Source organism: Mustelus asterias, chromosome 7 (assembly GCF_964213995.1).
Source record: "Mustelus asterias chromosome 7, sMusAst1.hap1.1, whole genome shotgun sequence".
Taxonomy (NCBI): Eukaryota; Metazoa; Chordata; class Chondrichthyes; order Carcharhiniformes; family Triakidae; genus Mustelus; species Mustelus asterias.
In genome coordinates this window covers 112,847,640-112,870,270 of record NC_135807.1, presented here as the reverse complement: position 1 = coordinate 112,870,270, position 22,631 = coordinate 112,847,640, and the positions used below count along the sequence as shown (strand labels likewise).

At 42.6% G+C, this 22,631-nt stretch overlaps 2 protein-coding genes across 3 annotated transcripts in view; both read left to right on the top strand.

Annotated features, from left to right (window-relative positions):
* The window catches only part of LOC144495898 (frizzled-6-like), a 459,271-nt gene that overhangs the window by 179,665 nt on the left and 256,975 nt on the right, over positions 1-22,631 (top strand). The gene's annotated exons all lie outside the window — the stretch shown is intronic.
* dcaf13 (ddb1 and cul4 associated factor 13) overlaps positions 1-22,631 on the top strand; it is a 100,451-nt gene that overhangs the window by 33,929 nt on the left and 43,891 nt on the right. For both annotated transcript variants that reach the window (XM_078216694.1, XM_078216693.1), the window contains 3 exons: positions 6,271-6,348; positions 6,448-6,530; positions 15,703-15,867. In XM_078216694.1, coding sequence (XP_078072820.1) covers positions 6,271-6,348; positions 6,448-6,530; positions 15,703-15,867 — 326 coding nt within the window. The remainder of the gene's footprint in view (positions 1-6,270; positions 6,349-6,447; positions 6,531-15,702; positions 15,868-22,631) is intronic.

Here is a 22,631-nt window from a genome sequence, read left to right as displayed (position 1 = left end):
ACTAGAAAGAGTGCAGAAAAGGTTTACTAGGATGCTACCGGGACTTGATGGATTGAGTTATAAGGAGAGGCTGGATAGACTGGGACTTTTTTCTCTGGAGTGCAGGAGGCGGAGGAGTGATTTTATAGAGGTCTATAAAATAATGAGGGGCACAGATCAGCTAGATAGTGAATATCTTTTCCCAAAGGTAGGGGAGTCTAAAACTAAAGGGCATAGGTTTAAGGTGAGAGGGGAGAGATACAAAAGTGTCCAGAGGGGCAATTTTTTCACACACAGGGTGGTGAGTGTCTGGAACAAGCTGCCAGAGATAGTAGTAGAGGCGGGTACAATTTTGTCTTTTAAAAAGCATTTAGATAGTTACATGGGTATGATGGGTATAGAGGGATATGGGCCAAATGCATGCAATTGGGATTAGCTTTGGGGTTTTTTTTTTAAAAAGGGCGGCATAGACAAGGTGGGCCGAAGGGCCTGTTTCCATGCTGTAAACCTCTATGACTCTATTATTACAGGCAGAATTAGTGATTGGCAAAATTATGGTAGACTAAGTTCAGCTTGGGGAAATGTGAGGTTACCCACTTTGGAAAGTAAATTTCATATTTTGTATATGGGTAGAAACTGTGGAGGAGCAAAGCGAAATAGGTGGCCATGTGTGCACATAATTAAAAGCTTACCTCAAGTGGGTTGGAAATCGAGGGCGAGAAAGCAATGCTTCAGTTGTACAGAGCCTTGGCCAAAGTGGAATATTATGTTAAACGTTGGACACAATAGATCCTCGGGATGGACATAGTGGCTTTAGGATTAAAGCAGCACACTGATACCAAGAGTTAAAGTATGAGGGCAGTATTTGTACACTTGGTTTGTATTCTTTTAGGAGAAGATATTTTGAGGGGAAATGTAATCGAGGTCTTGAAATGATAAAGCGATTTGATAAGGTAAACACAGTGAAACTATTCTCTCTGGTGGGGTATAGCAGAAGTCTAGAGCATTATATTAAAATTGGAGCCAGGCCAGTTTGCAATAAAATCAGGAAGTAACGTTTTGCAGAGTAATGAAAATTTGAAACACTGTGGGGGGAGCAGTATTATAAAAAATATTCTAAGTGTCGAACGAGCGTGAAAACGGGAGAGAATCGTGCCCTTTTTTTGGGGTGAGTTAAAATTTTAATCTTATCACATTGAGGAAAAAATGAAGCAAGTTCTGTTTCCTGCCAGCAGGGGGAGGGAGTGGAACCATAGAACCATAGAAAATTACAGCTCAGAAACAGGCCTTTTGGCCCTTCTTGTCTGTGCCGAACCATTTTATGCCTAGTCCCACTGACCTGCACTTGGACCATATCCTTCCACACCCCTCTCATCCATGAACCCGTCCAAGTTTTTCTTAAATGTTAAAAGTTACCACTTTATCCGGCAGCTCATTCCACACTCCCACCACTCTCTGCGTGAAAAAGCCCCCCCTAATATTCCCTTTAAACTTTTCTCCTTTCACCCTTAACCCATGCCCTCTGGTTTTTTTCTCCCCTAGCCTGAGCGGAAAAAGCCTGCTTGCATTCACTCTATCTATACCCATCAAAATCTTATACACCTCTATCAAATCTCCCCTCAATCTTCTACGCTCCAGGGAATAAAGTCCCAACCTATTCAATCTCTCTCTGTAACTCAGCTTCTCAAGTCCCGGCAACATCCTTGTGAACCTTCTCTGCACTCTTTCAATCTTATTTACATCCTTCCTGTAACTAGGTGACCAAAACTGTACACAATACTCCAAATTCGGCCTCACCAATGCCTTATATAACCTTACCATAACACTCCAACTTTTATACTCGATACTCCGATTTATAAAGGCCAATGTGCCAAAGACACTCTTTACGACCCTATCCACCTGTGATGTCACTTTTAGGGAATTCTGTACCTGTATTCCCAGATCCCTCTGTTCAACTGCACTCTTCAGAGTCCTACCATTTACCCTGTACGTTCTTCTTTGGTTTGTCCTTCCAAAGTGCAATATCTCACACTTGTCTGCGTTAAATTCCATTATGTGGAGATGCCGGCGTTGGACTGGGGTAAACACAGTAAGAAGTTTAACAACACCAGGTTAAAGTCCAACAGGTTTATTTGGTAGCAAAAGCCACACAAGCTTTCACGAAAGCTTGTGTGGCTTTTGCTACCAAATAAACCTGTTGGACTTTAACCTGGTGTTGTTAAACTTCTTATTAAATTCCATTTGCCATTTCTCAGCCCATTTTTCTAGTTGGTCCAAATCCCTCTGCAAGCTTTGAAAACCTTCCTCACTGTCCACTACACCTCCAATCTTTGTATCATCAGCAAACATGCTGATCCAATTGACCACATTATCATCCAGATCATTGATATAGATGACAAACAACAATGGACCCAACACCGATCCCTGCGGCACACCACTAGTCACAGGCCTCCACTCAGAGAAGCAATCCTCCACAACCACTCTCTGGCTTCTTCCATTGAGCCAGTGTCTTATCCAATTTACAACCTCCCCATGTATACCTAGCGACTGAACCTTCCTAACTAACCTCCCATGAGGGACCTTGTCAAAGGCCTTGCTGAAATCCAGGTAGACAACATCCACCGCCTTCCCTTCATCCACTTTCCTGGTAACCTCCTCGAAAAACTCTAATAGATTGGTCAAACATGACCTACCACGCACAAAGCCATGTTGACTCTCCCTAATAAGTCCCTGTCTATCCAAATATTTGTAGATCCTATCCCTTATCACACCTTCCAATAACTTGCCCACCACCGACGTCAAACTTACTGGCCGATAATTTCCCGGATTTCTTTTGGAACCTTTTTTAAACAACGGAATAACATGAGCCACCCTCCAATCATCCGTCACCTCCCCCGTGAATACTGACATTTTAAATATGTCTGCCAGGGCCCCAGCAAGTTCAACACTAGCTTCCCTCAAGGTCCGTGGGAATACCCTGTCCGGTCCTGGGGATTTATCCACTCTGATTTGCCTCAAGACAGCGAGCACCTCCTCCCCGTTAATCTGTAAAGGTTCCATGGCCTCCCTACCAGTTTGCCCTATTTCCGTAGACTCCATGCCCGTTTCCTCAGTAAATACGGATGCAAAAAAACCATTTAGTATCTCCCCCATCTCTTTTGGTTCCATACACAGTGTACCACTCTGGTCTTCAAGAGAACCAATTTTATCCCTCACTATCCTTTTGCTCCTAACATACCTATAGAAGCTCTTTGGATTTTCCTTCACTCTGTCTGCCAAAGCAACCTCATGTCTTCTTTTAGCCCTCCTGATTTCCCTCTTAAGTAGCTTCTTGCACTTTTTATACTCCTCGAGCATCTGATCTGTTCCTTGCTGCCTGTACATTTCATACAACTCTCTCTTCCTCTTAATCAGTGTTACAATCTCCCTCGAGAACCAAGGTTCCTTATTCCTATTTAGTTTGCCTTTAATCCTGACAGGAACATACAAACTCTGCACTCTCAAAATTTCTCCTTTGAAGGCCTCCCACTTTCCATTTACATCCTTACCAGAGAACAACCTGTGCCAATCCACACTTCCCAGATCCCTTCTCATTTCATCAAATTTGGCCTTTTTCCAGTTCAGAACTTCAACCCGAGGACCAGATCTATCCTTATCCACAATCAGGTTGAAACTAATGGCATTATGATCACTGGATCCAAAGTGTTCCCTCACACTCACATCCATCACCTGCCCTAACTCATTTCCCAATAGGAGATCCAATATCGCATCCTCTCTAGTTGGCACCTCTATATACTGATGTAGAAAATTCTCCTGAACACATTTTACAAACTCTACCCCGTCTAAACCTTTAACAGTATGCGAGTCCCAATCTATATGTGGAAAATTAAAATCCCCTACTATCACAACTTTGTGTTTCTTGCAGTTGTCCGCTATCTCTCCGCTGATTTGCTCCTCCAATTCTCGCTGACTATTGGGTGGTCTATAATACAAGCCCATTAATGTGGTCATACCTTTCCTGTTTCTCAGCTCCACCCATAGGGCCTCTGTAGACAAGCTCCCTAATCTATCCTGCCTGAGTACCGCTGTAACATTTTCCCTGACCAACAATGCCACCCCCCCACCTTTTATCCCTCTGCCTCTATCCCACCTGAAACATTGGAACCCTGGAACATTGAGCTGCCAGTCCTGCCCCTCCTGTAGCCAAGTTTCACTAATGGCTATAATGTCATATTTCCACGTGTCTATCCACGCCTTCAGCTCATCTGCCTTCCCCACAATACTCCTGGCATTGAAATAGACACACCTCAAAAAATTATTTCCACCACACTCTACCCTTCCATTTGTGATTTTGCTTGAACTAACCTGTCTTTTTACCCCTGCTCCACTATCTGCTCTGGCACTCTGGTTCCCACCCCCCTGCAAATCTAGTTTAAACGCTCCCCAATAACACTAGCAAATCTCCCTGCAAGTATATTGGTCCCCTTGTAGTTTAGGTGTAACCCGTCTCTCTTGTACAGGTCCCACCTGCCCCAGAAGAGGTCCCAATGATCCAAGAATTGGAAACCCTGCCCCCTGCACCAGTTCCTCAGCCACATGTTTATCCGCCCAAGCATCCTACTCCTGCCCTCACTGGCATGTGGCTCAGGTAGCAATCCTGAGATTACTACCCTGGAGCCAAAGATTGCCGAAAGCTGGAAGGTTGCAGCAGAGGACGCCATTGTGCATGCGCAGAGCTCTTTGTTCTTCAATAGCACAGAACAGAGAGATCTGTCACTGTCTCCCTGCTTCCCCGCTATTGCTGAACTCTGTGGCTGATTTTTCCCTCCCCCATCCTCGCAAGGAGCAACTCCCCGCATGGGCTGTCCAATTTTTTTTCCCCCGACCTCACACTGGACAGACGAACTGATCGCTGGTTGATGAGTGCGCCCCCCAACCCCCGGAGACTGCTAGTGTGCTACGTTGGCACTGCCCAAGGGGCGTGCACCCACCCCCCCCCGCCTCTGACCCTGACACCCCCCCCCCCCCCCACTTCCCCTCCCAGGGAGTCCTCAATGGCCTCCAGTCCTACTGACGAGGCCATCACAGGTCCCCGTTGATAGGGACCATACCGAGGATCTTCACTGGCAAGACCGCGAAGGCAAGTGAGCTTGGACAATTGCGTCCCTGGCTCACTTGTAATACTTTAATTCTATTTTAAATTTCGGTCACCCAGGCTGATGATGTCGCATTTCCGGTGCTAGTAAGATGGCGAGAGGCGCGAAGTTGGGCATGACCCTGATTTTATTTTTTTGTGATCTTAGCTTGCCCTCTCTGTCTCAAAGCGTGGTGAATATTGGTCACTTGAAATTGCCAAGATTGAGATTCTTGGATTTTTGCTTGGCTCTTTTGTTATACATTTTTTTTTTCTCTGGGGAGTCAAAAAGCTGATTAACCTACTCCTATTCCTATGTAAAATGCAATAACATTGAAGTGGCTACAGAACAAGTCGGAGATGGGAATTCTGTGGTGATTCCCCAAAGCCTGTCTACCATCTACAAGGCAAAAGTCAGGAGTGTGATGCCATCCTGTGCAAGGCAGCAGTTTGTACCATCTACCAAGTGCACTGCAGCAATTTACCAAGGTTTCTTTGCACCTTCCAAACCCATGGTTTCTACCACCTTGAAGAACAAGGACAGTAAACCACCTCCCTCTTAAGTCACGCACCATCCTCACTTGAAACTATATTGCCGTCCCTTCATAGTTGCTGGGTCAAAATCCTGGAACCCTCCCTAAAAGCACTGTGCGTGTATTTGCATCAGATGAAGTGCAGCAGTTCAAGATGGTGGCTTGCAACCACATTCTTGAGGGCAATTGGGGATGAATAACAAATGTTCGCCTTCTCGGCAATACTCATTTCCCAGGAACAAATATAAGGAAACACAGTAATAGGAAATCCGGAAGTTTTATATAATGGAAATGAAACCTATTCAACGCTGTAAAACAGTAACCTCAGTTGTAGATCTCTCATCCGGCTGTTTTTCAGTTGGTGTGTCTTGTAGTAGATGCTCATCTTTAACCTGGGAAAATGGCACACATAACTATCTTCAATTTACAATTAGTTTAATGTATTTAAGGTGGTTAAATAAACCTAAAGTATGTATTGAAGTACAATGAAATAGTAGTCATATCCAAATTAGCTGTGCTTCCACGTTCATCTTGATTCGTGAATCAGCTTGGTTTAATTACATATTTGGGAATTTTAATGATGTAACAGTGCTCAATGTTGTATTGATTTTTGTTCCACTTTAGACTTACCTTCTTGCAAGCTGTGCTTCAGATAGAAGTATTGTTCTGTATGACATAAGGCAGGCAACCCCCTTGAAAAAGGTACAGCATTTAACATTTTTACTTGCATCAAATTGAATAGAATTAATTTGTAAGATAGCTATGTTTGTTTCTTTTAACATTATAATTTTATATTAACAGGTTATCATGGATCTACGGACTAATGCTATATGTTGGAACCCCTTGGAAGCCTTTATGTTTACTGGAGCAAATGAGGATTACAAGTAATTCCTTGTGCAAAAAGATTAGATTGTTATGTATAAAACCAGAGCAAGGAAAGAGAATGGATCTGTTCTTGTGTGGGATTATAGCAAATTCATTGCAATTTAATTCTGGGAATCATACACAAACATTCAATATAGTTGTCTTAAAAGTAAGGATGAGATACAGGGAGTAGCAGGCAATAGTCTTGACTACAGATTTTGTTGCTAAATTAATCCTTCCAGAATCTTGAAACTGGATTTTGAATGTTGCCTCATCCAAATCAGAGGAACTAGTGTTACAAGGCTTTGTCCCAATAATTTCAGCAAATTAATTTTGGAAACATAGAAAACTACAGCACAAAACAGGCCTTTTGGCCCCACAAGTTGTGCCGAACATATCCCTACCTTTTAGGCCTACCTATAACCCTCCATCCTATTAAGTCCCATGTACTCATCCAGGAGTCTCTTAAAAGACCCTATTGAGTTTGCCTCCTCCACCACTGACGGCAGCCGATTCCACTCGCCCACCACCCTCTGTGTGAAAAACTTCCCCCTAACATTTCCCATGTACCTACCCCCCAGCACCTTAAACCTGTGTCCTCTTGTAGCAGCCATTTCCACCCTGGGAAAAAGCCTCTGAGAGTCCACCCAATCTATGCCTCTCAACATCTTATATACCTCTATTAGGTCTCCTCTCATCCTACGTCTCTCCAAGGAGAAAAGACCAAGCTCAGCCTATCCTCATTAGGCATGCCACTCAATCCAGGCAACATCCTTGTAAATCTCCTCTGCACCCTTTCAATCTTTTCCACATCCTTCCTGTAATGAGGCGACCAGAACTGAGCACAGTACTCCAAGTGGGGTCTGACGAGGGTCTTATATAGCTGCATCATTATCCCCGGACTCCTAAACTCAATCCCTCGATTGGTAAAGGCCAGCACACCATATGCCTTCTTAATCACCTCCTCCACCTGCGGGGCCGATTTTAGAGTCCTATGGACCCGGACCCCAAGGTCCTTCTGATCCTCGACAGTACTAAGAGTCTTTCCCTTTATATTGTACTCCTTCGTCCCATTCGACCTGCCAAAATGGACCACAATGCATTTATCTGGGTTGAAGTCCATCTGCCACTTCTCCGCCCAGTCTTGCATCCTATCTATGTCCCTCTGTAACTTCTGACATCCCTCCAGATTATCCACAACCCCACCAACCTTTGTGTCGTCAGCAAACTTACCAACCCATCCCTCCACTTCCTCATCCAGGTCATTTATGAAAATGACAAACAGCAAGGGTCCCAGAACAGATCCCTGGTGACCGACCTCCATTTAGAAAAAGACCCATTTATACACACTCTCTGCCTCCTTTGGGCAAGCCAGTTCTGGATCCACAGGGCAGCAGCCCCTTGGATCCCATGCCCTCTCACTTTTTCGAGAAGCCTTGCATGGGGGACCTTATCGAACGCCTTGCTAAAATCCATATAAACCACCTCTACCGCTTTCCCTTCGTCAATGTGTTTAGTCACATTTTCGAAGAACTCCACCAGGCTCGTAAGACACGATCTGCCTTTGACAAAGCCATGCTGAGTATTCTTGAGCATACTAAACCTCTCTAAATGCTCATAAATCTTGTCCCTCAGGATCTTCTCCATCAGCTTACCAACCACTGAGGTTAGACTCACCGGTCGGTAATTTCCTGGGCTATCCCTATTCCCCTTCTTGAAAATAGGAACCACATCCGCAATCCTCCAATCCTCCGGCACCTCTCCCGTCTCCATCGACGACGCAAAGATCATCGCCAGAGGCTCTGCAATCTCTTCCCTCGCCTCCCATAGTAACCTGGGGTACATCCCATCCGGACCCGGCGACTTATCTATCTTGATGCCATTCAAAGATTCCAGCACAACCACTTTGTTAAAGTCCACACACTCAATCCTTTCAGTCCACCGCAAGCCCGCAGTACATCCACCCAGGTCCTTCTCTGTGAAAACCGAGGCAAAATACTCATTAAGCACCTCTGCCATTTCTACTGGTTCCGTACAGATTTTCCTGCCTTCACCTTTTATAGGCCCTATTCCTTCACGTCTCATCCTTTTACTCTTCACATATTTATAGAACGCCTTAGGGTTTTCCCTAATTCTACTCACCAAGGCCTTCTCGTAACCCCTTCTGGCTCTCCTAATTTCCTTCTTTAGTCCCTTCCGACAAGCCGTATACTCATCTAGATCCCTATCTTCGCCAAGCTCTCTGAACCTTTTGTACGCTTTCCTTTTCTTCTCGACTAGGTCCCGCACAGCTTTCATGCACCACGGTTCCTTTAACCTACCAACTCCTCCCTGTCTGCTCGGAACATTGTCCTGTAGAACCCTAGACAGACATTCCTTGAAAAACTGCCACCTCTCTTCAGTAGGTTTCCCCGAGAATACCTCCTTCCAATTTACTCCTCTAATTTGCTGCCTTATGTCTTCATATTTCCCCTTACTCCATATAAACGCTTTCCTAGCTTGCCTGATCCTCTCTTTTTCCAATGCAAGCATAAAGGAGATAGAGTTATGATCGCTATCCCCAAGATGCTCTCCCACTGAGAGATCTGACACCTGTCCAGGCTCATTGGTCAGTATCAGATCAAGTACAGCCTCTCCTCTTGTAGGCTTGTCCAGATGCTGTGTCAGGAAACCCTCCTGAACACACCTAACGAACTCCTCCCCATCCAATCCCCTTGCCCTAGGGATATTCCAATCTATGTTTGGGAAATTAAAGTCTCCCATCACAACAACTCTGCTATTATTGCAACTCTCCAGGATCTGTTTCCCTATCTGCTCCTCCACCTCCCTGTCACTATTGGGCGACCTATAGAAAACTCCCAGCAAAGAGATCGTCCTTTTCCCACTCCGAACGTCCACCCACAGAGACTCTGTGGACAATCCCTCCACAGCATACACCTTCTCTACAGCTGTGACACTATCCCTGATCAGCAGTGCCACTCCACCCCCTCTCTTGCCTCCCTCCCTGTCCTTCCTGAAACATCTGAATCCCGGCACCTGTAGTATACAGTCCTGTCCCTGAGACATCCAAGTCTCCGTAATGGCCACCACATCACACTTCCAGGCATCAATCCACGCTCTGAGCTCATCCCCTTTATTCACTATACTCCTGGCATTAAAGTAAACATATCTCAATCCTTTGGTCTGAGCTCTCCCCTTCTCTGTCCCCCGTCCATCCTCCCTCTTGCACCGTCTATAACCCTTCTCTGTTTATTGTCCTGAGAAATCTATTTTAATTGATTTCTTCATACATTAATCAGATTAAAGGGTTGCATCTCCTGAAAATTCAATTCACTGTTAGAACATCATTCTTAAAAAAAAACTACATCTAAATAACTTGTGTTGTATTTGAGTGTCATTTGTGACTCAGTTGGGAGTACACTTGCTCCTGAGGTTCCAGGTTCAAGCCCCACTCCAGGTCTTGAAGATAAAAATCAAAGCTGACACCCCAGCACAGTACTGAGGGGAATGTTGCACTCTGAGGTGCCATTTTTCAGATGAGACATTAAGCCAAGACCCCATCAGTCTGTTTGGGTTGATGTAAAAATAATTCCTCAGCGCTATTTTAAAGAAGAGTGGGTAAATTATCCCCAGTATCTTAGAATCACAGAATCCCTACAGTGCCGAAGGAGGCCATTTGGCCCATCAGGTCCGCATCACCTATCTGACAAGTATTCCACCATGGCCTTCTCCCCCACCCTATCCCTGTAAACCCATGTATTTACCCGGCTAATCCCCTGACATACACATCTTTGTGACACTAAGGGGCAATTTAGCATGGCCAATCCACCTAACCTGCATATATTTGGACTGTGGGAGGAAACTGGAGCACCTAGAGGAAACTGAGACCCTGGGAAAAGGTGCAAACTCCACACGGACAGTCAACATTTTGGCCAATACCTCTCCTGCAATCGACATCACAATAACATCACCTAGACATTTTATCATGTTGCTGTTTGTGGGTATTTGCTGTACATCAAAACAGTCACTACACTTCAACAAGTACATTTGCTGTTATGTGCTATGAGATGTCCAGTGGTTGCAGAAAAACCATATATAAATGCAAGCCTTTTTTTTCCAACAATAATTATTTTGTTCCCATGTATTATAATTTTAACTCATTTCCAAGTAGCAGTCCCCCCCAGTCCAGCTCGCTGATCTGGAAAAAAAATAGTTAAACATTTTTCAGGAAGTCAAACCGATACTGAATAAGGGCTCAATTGAATACAAACCCTAAACTAGTTGGACTTCGTTCAACTAAATTGTACAAAGAGTGCTTATTCTGTTTGTGCTCGATACTTGCTCTAAACTCATGACAATTCATATTTTTGTCCCAACTTTGACATCTTCTTGAATACTCTTTCTGAAGATGCATACATTGCTAAAAATGCATGTCACATCAACTGGATTTTTCATGTGAATGCATTCCACACACACAATCTGATATTGTGGTGCTCCTTCCTAAAAACTCCTGATTTTGCTGGTATGGAATCTTGAGTACAGTATCTGTCACGCAGAAGGATTATGGAGCTACTGTAAAATAAATTGGAGACTATGATAAAATTTGCTGTGAATTGTGTCAACTTCTAACATTGTGGAAGAGTAGTTTACCCCTCTTCTGGATTAGAAAGAAAATAGGATTAAAATTTGCAGGTAATAGATTTCGGCGAATTCCTTTGGATGTCGTTTCATAACTGGTAGAATTGAGATCTCAATCTTACCAGAAGCACTAAAAATCCTAGGGTCACTTCCTCCAGGCCATTTATTCACTCCATTTATACAACAGCAGTGGTTCAAGTTTTGCTATTGATTGGTACATTCTAGTGTGCACTAAATGGAAGATGGATCCATTTTAAATTAAAAGCATCATAACTTCCTAATTCAATGCTTACAGCAGTGATGCTTAATGATAATCCATACCAATAATGCAAGTAGGGCATTCCCTCTTCACCAAATTCTAGTTCATGGCTTCTCAAGTATAAATCGACAACATTGAGAAAATGCATGAAAGTAAAATATCTTAAATATTTGTCCAAATGCAAGCTATAGAAAAACTAACAGGATAAGTATTTTGCATCTTTTTTTTTCCTTTCTTTGCAGACTGATTTTTTTTTTTAAATATCCACTGAGGATATGTTCAGACTTCTTAATAATTTACAGTGGAGATTTACCCTTGGTATATAGAAATTATAATGCAGAGTTAACTCAAACTAGAGGCATGTACAGGAACAAATGGATAAAGTACAATCTCAACAGGTTCTCTTATTTCCATTAACTACCATAGTGGCATAGTGGACAGTGAAGACTGTTATCTAGGAATGCAATGAGATCTTGATCAATTGGGCCAGTGGACTAATGAATGGCAGATGGAGTTTAATTTAGGTAAGTGTGAGGTGATGCATTTTGGTAGATCAAATCGGGGCAGGACTTACTCAGTTAATGGCAGGGCATTGGGGAGAGTTATGGAACAAAAAGATTTAGGGGTACATGTTCATAGCTCCTTGAAAGTGGAGTCACAGGTGGACAGAGTGGTGAGGAAGGCATTCGGCTGCTTGGTTTCATTGGTCAGAACATTGAATACAGGAGTTGGTTCGTCTTGTTGAAGTTGTACAAGACATTGGTAAGGCCACGCTTGGAATACTGTGTACCAATCTGGTCACCCTGTTCTAGGAAAGATATTAAACTAGAAAGTGTGCAGAAAAGATTTATTAGGGTGCTACTGGGACTTGATGGTTTGAGTTATAAGGGAGAGGCTGGATAGAGTGGAATTTGTTTCTCTGGAGCGTAGGAGGCTTAGGGGTGATTTTAATAGAGGTTTATAAAATAAAGTGGGGCATAGATAAGGTAGGTAGTTAACATCTGTTCTCAAAGGTCAGGGAGTCTAAAACTAGAGGGCTTAGGTTTAAGGTGAGAGGGGAGAGATACAAAAGGTTCCAGAGGGGCAATTTTTTTTCAGAGGTGGTGAGTGTCTGGAACGAGCAGTAGAAGAAACGGGAACAATTTTGTCTTTTAAAGAACATTTAGACAGTTACATGGGTATGCTGTAAACCTCTAACCTATAATCTACCAAGTGTGTATTCTTGACCTTGTCTGACTCTCTCAGATTCAGTGATCTCTATCCCGGCTTTCCGATCGTGGCCAATCGATCGGAACTTACCAGTAATAGGATCCTAACCGACTATGCCAATTGTGAGAAAATTGCCACTGGAGTCAGACTGGAGGTTCAACAATACAGTTTTATTTAACGAAGCTTCGTGGAGAAAGGCACAGGCACTCCGCAGTACTTTAGCAGCTACCTTCACTCAATGATACAATAGGAGTGGTTCATTTTTATACTTTTCAGACAATGGATAGTCCGGACATTAGCCATTTAACACATCGTTATAGCTGAGTAGGATCGATAGTTTAACACATTGTTACAGCCAGACATATACAGACATTGGCTTTTAACATCGCATTGTTTCATAGAATGGATACATTTCCTCCTTCAGTGACTATCAATAACTTAGTTTCGGTCTATACGTACAGTAATTATAAGGCCTATAGTGTGTTGGCGTTTATTAACAGGGGGTTTGAGTTTAAGAGCCGTGGGGTTATGCTGCAACTGTACAGGACCTTGGTGAGACCACACTTGGAATATTGTGTGCAGTTCTGGTCACCTCACTATAAAAAGGATGTGGAAGCATTGGAGAGAGTGCAGAGGAGATTTACCAGGGTGCTACCTGGTTTGGAGGGTAGGTCGTATGAGGAAAGGTTGAGGGAGCTAGGGCTTTTCTCTTTAGAGCGGAGGAGGATGAGAGGTGACTTAATAGAGGTTTATAAGATGATAAGGGGGATAGATAGAGTGGACGTTCAGAGACTAATTCCTCGGGTGAATGTAGCTGTTACTAGGGGGCATAACTATAAGGTTCATGGTGGGAGATATAGGATGGATGTCCGAGGTAGGTTCTTTACTCAGAGAGTGGTTGGGGTGTGGAATGGACTGCCTGCTGTGATAGTGGAGTCGGACACTTTAGGAACTTTCAAGCGGTTATTGGATAGGCACATGGAGCACACCAGAATGATAGGGAGTGGGATAGCTTGATCTTGGACAAAGCTCGGCACAACATCGAGGGCCGAAGGGCCTGTGCTGTACTGTTCTATGTTCTAAGTGTTATACCATTAAGTACTTTTCTGCATTAAATAATTAACTCTTTTACCATGCTTTGCCCATTATGTTTGCAAAAGAACAAGGTAGTATTTCCACAAATTGTACTCTGCAGCATAAAGAATTCTGGACCTATAACTAGTTTAAATTGCTAAATTTCTGAGTTTTGTTTTTTCTAACTCCAGCTAAATGTTACTATTTGTAATTTCCCTCAAAGGAAGGTGAGATTAGTTCTATTTTTTCAAAATTTACCACGTTAGGCCGGAAGAATGCAATCCTCTTCCCTTGTGTGTCATTTTATGGTTTGTAGTTCATCATGGAGATAGTGCTTACTGTACAAAGCTGCAGCCAAAATCTGAGTGCATTTTTGCTAAAACTGCACTACATTTAATTTTATAGATGCCCACAGTGACGATCTGAAAAGGTTAATTGATTTTTTTAAAAGTAGCTGATGGGAATTTATTGTTGATTATAAGTGAATAAATTGACCACTTTTCATCGTCTTTTTCAAGAAATGTAGTTTAATTGTAAGTTTCTTGCTGTATAATAAAATCACAGCCACAAATAGACATTTGTCCTGGTACCAATGTTAAGTTGACGATTATCTTATTCATGTAGCTAAATTCACTCATTTCTGCAACCATTCTGGTAAATCTCTTCTGCACCCTCTCAAAGATACCTGTATCCTTAAGTATGTCAATCAGAATTGGATGCAATACTCTAGTTGTTGCCTAACCAGAGCTTTATAAAGGTTCAGCAAAACTTCTGTTTTTGTACTCTATATCCCTCTATGAAGCCCCAAGGTCCCATATGCTTTGCTAACATTTTCAAGAACTATGCACATCAATCCCAAATTCTGTTGTAGTAAATTGGCATACTCACTGTTTGCGACACCTACACATTTGGTATCATTGACAAATGTTGAAATTTTACTCTCCAGCTTAATATCCAAGGCTGTGTATATATATTCTGAAGAAGGATTGGTCCTACCACTGATCCTTGGGGAACACCACTGTCCTCCATTCTCTAGTCTGAAAACAACCATGTTCCCCAACTCGCTGTTTTCTGCCTTTAAAACTAATGTTTTATCCAAGCTCTCACTCCCCCTCTTCTATGAGCCCAAATTTTGATAACCAGCCTTTTACATGGTATTTCCACAAAAATGTTCTTAAAATACATGTAGATAACATCCATTGTTTCCTGGATTAAAAAGAACCTTCTCTTACTTCATCAGAAACTTTTAATTCGATTAGTCAAAGACAATCTGCTCTCAATTAACTTAAAACATCTCCAGTGCCACTATCACCTTCACATGGCCCATCTCTGACACTTCGCTTCCCTCCTTGAGCTTTCTGTCTTCCAAAGAGCCCTGGCTTTGTACCTGAAACCTATCCTCAAGTTCTCCATTACAGTTTTTTCTGTTAGTCTTTGGTTTTATCTTGCCCTGCTTAAAACCCCTCTCACCCCATTGAAGCTAATCCTACTTCAGATTGTTCCTGGCTCTTCTATACTTAATTACTCAGGAAGCCAAACTGCGAAGGAACATAGTTTATTAAAGAATGCAAAGTAAACCCAATATGGTGTGCACACTAGTCCCTGCCTGGGACTACAGTTCAGCAGGCTCAGTCCTAGGCCTGACTTATAAAAGGATCAGGTACTGAGTTCCAGCTGGGCAGGCCACTGCCTGATATCAGGGAAACTCGGACTCGGCGAGCCCCACAGGAAGATCAATTAGTGATTTCCTCATGGGGGTTATCACATCTACCAACCTAAAACATCTAACACAATGATCACTCTTAACCAAATGATCTCCCATAGACAACTGGGAGTTCCCCAGCACCAGATTCAGTAATGCCTCCCTCCTAGTTTGGACCAAGGACATGCCTCGTTCTCCTTGCCCTGTATTCCAACCCTATCCTAATCGCTATCTGCCCTTTAGTATGTGAAAAAAAATCTTATTTTTGTGTGTAATGATGGACTAATTCTTCACACTTTCTTTGTTACAGCTTGTATACATTTGACATGCGTGACCTTGATAGTCCCATAATGGTTCACATGGATCACGTATCAGCAGTACTTGATGTTGATTACTCTCCAACAGGAAAGGAGTTTGTCTCTGCCAGCTTTGATAAATCTATACGCATTTTCCCTGCAAGCAAAGGACATAGCAGGTTGGTAGTCTTCAGAAATATACATATTTCTTATGTTAATTCATCAGTTTTGTTTGTGTGTGTCAGTTACCAGTTTCGGAGTTTTCTGTGCAGATGGATTGAGAATCAACAGAGTAACATATATAGTGATAACATGAGATGTGATGTTATTCAGCTCTTGTTTCTGCTCTATAGTTTGAGATTCAATACTAATGCATTTTCTTTTACACTCGGCCTTTTTTTAATAACAATGAGAGAGAAGAAATTTGTGTTGAAAATAGTCCTTCCGATATGAATTTGGGAAATTGATCGATGTTGGACCTGGAGACTTGGGGCTGGATTTTTGGGCCCTTGAGGATCTTCTGGCCCCATGAAAACTGGAAGATCCCACTGGCTGTGTGTGCGTGCGCTGTTGGGGGGGGGGGCACGCGTGCGTTGGGGGGGGTGCATGCGCGTGCGTGTCAGCTGTGACATTCCAGCCGCACGATTGTCTATCTCCTTCATGTTCCAGGGGATGATACCTACTGGCCATCTATGTAGTGGAGTAGCTTGACTACAATTCTGACAACAAAATAAATTGATTGTGGTCAGTGTATTACTGGCATATTTGGTTTGTTCTTTTTAATGGAGTTGAAGCTGTCCTGCAAGATAAGGAGCCCCTTAAAGCTGCAAATCTTTACTCCTGAAAGATTGGATGCTGAAGTAGTTTAAATTTTAGAGTGAGATCGACAGATCCTTATCAAACGATATGCTGCTAATCACCAATGCTCTACCTTTGTCATGTAACCCTCCCTAATATGTGGGAGAACACCTCTGATTCTTGCCCCCTCCCAGATATTATGCTTTCCTACCTTGCAACGCAAAAACCCATGAAAGGCTCTAAAGCATACGTGTATTCAGTGAATTCTGTGCATTCAGTGAGTGACAATCTGGCAGATGCATTGTGAGTGTCATGTATTTGAGAAACATGCTGTGAGGATATGACTAACTATTATTTAATTGTGTGAAGAAGAGTGACTAGCAGTGGTGGATACTGGAAAGGGCAAGTGAGGGTGGGAATGATTGCTGCTGAAAGCAAAAGGAATGTGAGGGCTGATGTGAGTGGAGTACCCTTAATTACACTGAGAGTTGGTACACTACGGGACATTGACCAGTCTGTGACTTTTCTCGCCTTGTACAGCCTGGTTAGGTCATTCAAATGCTATCTGCACTCTGTTCAAGTCCCCCCCCCCCCCCCCCCCCCCCCCAAATTAATGGATAAGAGGATCATTCTTGCACCCAGCGGAACATCCATGAATGATAGTGAACCTGAGTGCGGCTTTTGCTCTTTACAGATATTTCCCTCATTTTTCTCGTTCAAAAACCTTGCCATGAATCTGCAGATGTCCTCCTTTATTGCTTCTGTGAGCTGGACTTTTCTTACCTGTGTTGGAGATGCAGAACCTGGAACTAAAATGGTAATGAGTCACCCCTGTTGAAATCAGACATTCCCAGGCACTGGCATTGCACTCTGCTCCGTTTTCATCCCTGTGTTGATATCAGGGCCTTAGTGTTGTGCTCACCAGTGAGTGGATCCAGAAAGTGGGTGTTTTTTATTAACGGAATTCACTTCATTTACCTGTGCCTCTATAACAGAATTGTAATTGGAAGATAGATTGCCGTTGATGCTGGACCAGCCCAAGCCAAACAAAGGATAAAGTGGACAAAGCTAATAACTTTGACTACAAGCTCTATTAGGCCAATTCAATTCTGGCTTCTCTTCAAGAGAAGCCAGAATTGAATTGGCCATTATAGATGCCAATGTTTCTCCAAATTACTTAGTCTAATATAGAATTAATAAGTGACTAATGAATACAACTAAGCGCATAGGCCTTGACAGCAGCCAGGCTGCGATGCATCTGTATAGCAGTTCTTAATCCAGGCATGAAAAATATTCCAATGTCTGAAGAACAACTGACACAAAGGAAGTTGACCATTGGTGTTTTAAGCCAGTTGTCACAGCATTCTCAGTTACTTCATCATTGACTTTCCCTCCATCATGAAGTTGGGACTAGAATTTTCATTAACAATTCTACAGTGTTCTGCTCTATTCATGACTCATAATGAAATGAGAGCCAACTCACAGCAAGACTTGAAAACATCTACGCCTGGGTTGATATGTGGAAGAGTAACTTTTCTACTCGAGTGCTGGGCACTGCCCATCTATAAGAAGATGAAATTGAAACACCACCCCGACTTTCAACAACGCCAGCATTGCTATGTACGCTATCACTGATCTTTTGGGGGTTTACCATTGATCAGAAACTGACCAAACATTTTAACAAAATGACTAAAGGAGCAGGACAGAGAGGAGGAACTCTACGGCGAATGATTCAGCGACTGATTATCAAAATCTCAATCATTTATGCTGCAGCAGTATTCTGGAATTTTGATACCATCCAGGGCAGGCAGATGGATCAGTTACCACTGGGCTCTTTATCCAATCCATCCAGCTTCAGTCACTGTAAGATGCAGCGTAGAAACTTACCGTGGTTGCTTTAATAAGATCTCTTTCCAGCAACTTTCATCAGTACAAAGGGTAAATATAGCAATGTCATGGGGACACCATAATTTCAAAGTTGTTCTCCATGTCAGACACTATGCTGACTTTGCTGTCTTATTCTTCTGTTATTACTAGAACATTAGCTGTGAATTCTCTACTTGATACTATCATGGAAGCACCAGCAGCACATGGACTACAGTGTTTAGAGGAGGAAGTCTATTACCATCTTTTCAGGACAAGTAGAGATTGGCATTAAATGTAGGTGGGTCAGTACGAGCCACATTCCAAAAACAAATGCAAAGTACATTCTTTGGATTTATGACTCTGGAGGAAAAATAGTTTACAACATTATAATATAGCATTAGATTATAATTTGGTATGGTTCACTTCCATTGTGAATCAGTATAATGAAAATTTTAAAATGACATACTTCACTGTAGTTTTTCAATGGGATCGATTTTAAAAATAATTGAATGCTTTGTCATTACCTTAGTTCTGAGAATCAGGAAGCAGACTTTAGTTTTTAAACTGATTTTTGAAAAAATGTTCTGATCATTAAATAACACCACGAAAATTCTCTGGAACAATTAGGGATAAGCAATAAATGCTGACCTTGCCAGCATTGTCCACACCCCAAAAATAAATGTGTTTTTATCTTAATGCTTAATGGAATATTGAGACTGGGAAGCACATTGGTTAGCATTGCTGCCTCAGCACTAGGGAACCAGGCTTGATTCAGGCCTTGGGAGATTGTGTGGAGTTTGCATGTTCTCCTAGTATCTGCATGGGTTTCCTCCCACAGTCCAAAGATGTCTAAGTCAGGTGGATTAACCATGGTAAATGCATGACATTATGAGAATAGGGTAGCGGAGTTGGGCCTGGGTAGGATGCTCTTTCAGAGAGTCGGTGCAAATTTGATGGGCCAAATGGTCCATGCACTGTATGGATTCAATGGAGTTATTCTGCCATTGCATCCCTCAGGTATAACTAGCCTTCTGGCTGATCAGTTTTGGGCAAGAAATGCAGGGGGCTGTGAGGAAGAACTACTCTACGTGACTGGTAATGGCTTGGATCTCATTGCTCACAAGGGTGGTGGAAGTAGTGATGATCAATGATTTCAAAGGGAAACTGAACAGGCCCTTGAAAATAATCTTTCAGTACTATAACAATGGATGCAGGGGAATAGGACTGACTGGTTTTCTTGACAGAGAGCTGGTATGATCTTGATGGCCTAGTGACTGCTGGATTCGATGACTGTGTCAAATTGGGATGATGGCAAAGATGAGAAGGGCACAAGGAAGGGGAATGAAGTGAAACGAGCCCTAAATGGAGGATAGGTAACCTTTCTGTAAGAGGAGGCAAGGAGTATTACCTCAAGGGAAGGGGTTCTGGCAAGCTATTTTGGGACAAGAGCGGTTGTTGAATACTACTTCAGCAGAGATGGGATTTGAAAATCTTAACATTTTTGAACCAGAACATGCTGACGTGAAAAGAACAATGATTTTTCAGGGAGTGATTTCTTTGTGTTATATTGTCAATTGGTGAAGGATGCTGCGAACTTTGTATGAAAAATACATAAAACTGTAAGATGTAGGAGCAGATGTAGGCAATTCGGCCCATCAAGTCTGTTCTTCCAATCAGTGTGATCATAACTGATCTGATATGATGATCCACAACTCCAAATGCATATGGAATGTGAAATAGTATTATTGAAATAGTACAAGATCATGGGGTTCAAATTGGCATAGGATATTGAAGAGCTTAGAATGTGACGTTTTACTGAAATAGACTGGATGTGACAAGTTTGAAAAATTTGTGGGTCTGAAAATATTCAGAAGTGAGAGACATGTACACAGTAGGTGGCAGTATTTCCATGGGTGTGGAAGGTATGATTTCAAAGTTTAGGATTATTTGTCAGCAGTGGGATGAGTGCGTTAATACTAAATTCAAGTGATTTTTAAAAATTAGAGCTGGGAAGAAAATCTAAGCTTGCCTAACACACGTTGTTATGACAGTGACAGAAGGACCCAGGGTTCATATGCATAGACTTTTTAAAGGCAGCAGGACATGTTGAGGGAGTAAAAACAAATTACTGCGGATGCTGGAATCTGAAATCAAAAGAGAAAATGCTGGAAAATCTCAAGAAGTCTGGTAGCATCTGTAAGGAGAAAAAAGAGCTGACGTTTTGAGTCCAGATGACTCTTTGAGTCCAGATGACCCTTTGTCAAAGCTTTGACAAAGGGTCGTCTGGGCTCTCAACCTCAGCTCTCCTTATAGATGCTGCCAGACCTGCTGAGATTTTCCAGCATTTTCTCATGTTGAGAGAGTAGTTGGGCAAAACCTATGGGAACTTGGGATTCATGAATTGAGTATAAAGCTAGGAAAGTGATGCTGAAGTTTTATAAACCTCTGGTTAGGCTACAACTAAGGATATTGCATTCAGTTGTGGTCACCATCCTTTAGGAAGGATGTGAAGACCCTTGAGAGAATGCAAGGGAGATTTACCAGAATGGATCCAGAGATGAGGGATGTTACCATCAGCATTAGGTTGAAGAAGCAGGGGCTATTCTCCATAGAGCTAAGGAGATAGAGGGGAGATCTGTTGTAGGTGTACAAATTATGATTCTACTGGTTTAGATAAGGTGGACAAAGAAAAGCTTTTTTTAGTAGATGGTTGTAGAAGGACGAGGGGACTCGGATTTAAGGTTTTGGGCAAGAGGAACAGGGTGACGTGAGGAAGATTTTTTTTCACTCAGCAAGTGGTAATGACCTGAAATTCGCTGCTTCGGGTGATGGAGGCAGAGGGAACCATTGATTTCAAAAAGAAATTGGATGGCACTTAAGGTAAATAAACTAGCAAGGTGATGGGGATCGATTGGGGTAATGGGACTGGATGGATTGCTTTGCATAGAGCAGAATCTCAATTGTTACGGTGCAGAAGGCGGCCATTTGGCCCATTGTGTCTACAGACGATGGGCCAACTGGCTGCCTGCTTTGCATTTATGACTCTTTGACATCCATGTCTGGACAAATTGCTTTCCTTAAAACTGTACAATTCCTTTTGTTAACATTTTGATAAGTTCAAGTAACTTAAATAATTGCAGGTTCAGATTGCTTATTATTTTATGAAGTGAGAGGAACTACTTTGAAGGATGCCATTTTTTGGGGAAGAATATTGATTCAAGCAGCCCTTGGGTTTGGATGAAATCAGTGTTTTTCATGAGCATATTGTAGTTTTGAAAAGCTTTTAATTATGGTTTAGCACAAATTTTCAGTTTGAACACCGATGAATGTACTTTTCAATGTTCACTGTAAACAAGGCTCTTGTATTGAGAAATTACACCAGAATAATTTGTCAAATTCTCTTTCAGCAATTATTTTGTCGCAGTTGGTTGATTTAATGTACCCCAGCGGCAGCCTCTTATCTCCCTTACTCTGACCCCCTATTTTTTTTAGGAAAAAAAGTGCCAGTATTCATTTTTTTTTAAATAGAAATGTTTCTGAATCGTGTGGAGGACGGAGAAGATCTGCAGAGAGATTTGGACAGGCTGAGTGAGTGGGCGAGGATATGGCAAATGGAGTATAACGTTGAGAAATGCGAGGTTATACACTTTGGAGGAAATAATAACAAATGGGATTACTATCTCAATGGAAACAAATTAAAACATGCTACCGTGCAAAGGGACCTGGGGGTCCTTGTGCATGAGACGCAAAAGCCCAGTCTGCAGGTACAACAGGTGATCAAGAAGGCAAATGGGATGTTGGCCTATATTGCGAGGGGGATAGAATATAAAAGCAGGGATGTCTTGATGCACCTGTACAGGGCATTGGTGAGGCCGCAGCTGGAATACTGTGTGCAGTATTGGTCCCCTTATATGAGGAAGGATATATTGGCATTGGAGGGAGTGCAGAGAAGGTTCACCAGGTTGATACCGGAGATGAGGGGTTTGGATTATGAGGAGAGGCTGAGGAGATTGGGTTTGTACTCGTTGGAGTTTAGAAGGATGAGGGGGGATCTTATGGAGACTTATAAGATAATGCGGGGGCTGGATAGGGTGGAGGCGGAGAGATTCTTTCCACTTAGTAAGGAAGTTAAAACTAGAGGACACAGCCTCAAAATAAAGGGGGGTCGGTTTAAGACAGAGTTGAGGAGGAACTTCTTCTCCCAGAGGGTGGTGAATCTCTGGAATTCTCTGCCCACTGAGGTGGTGGAGGCTACCTCGCTGAATATGTTTAAAGCGCG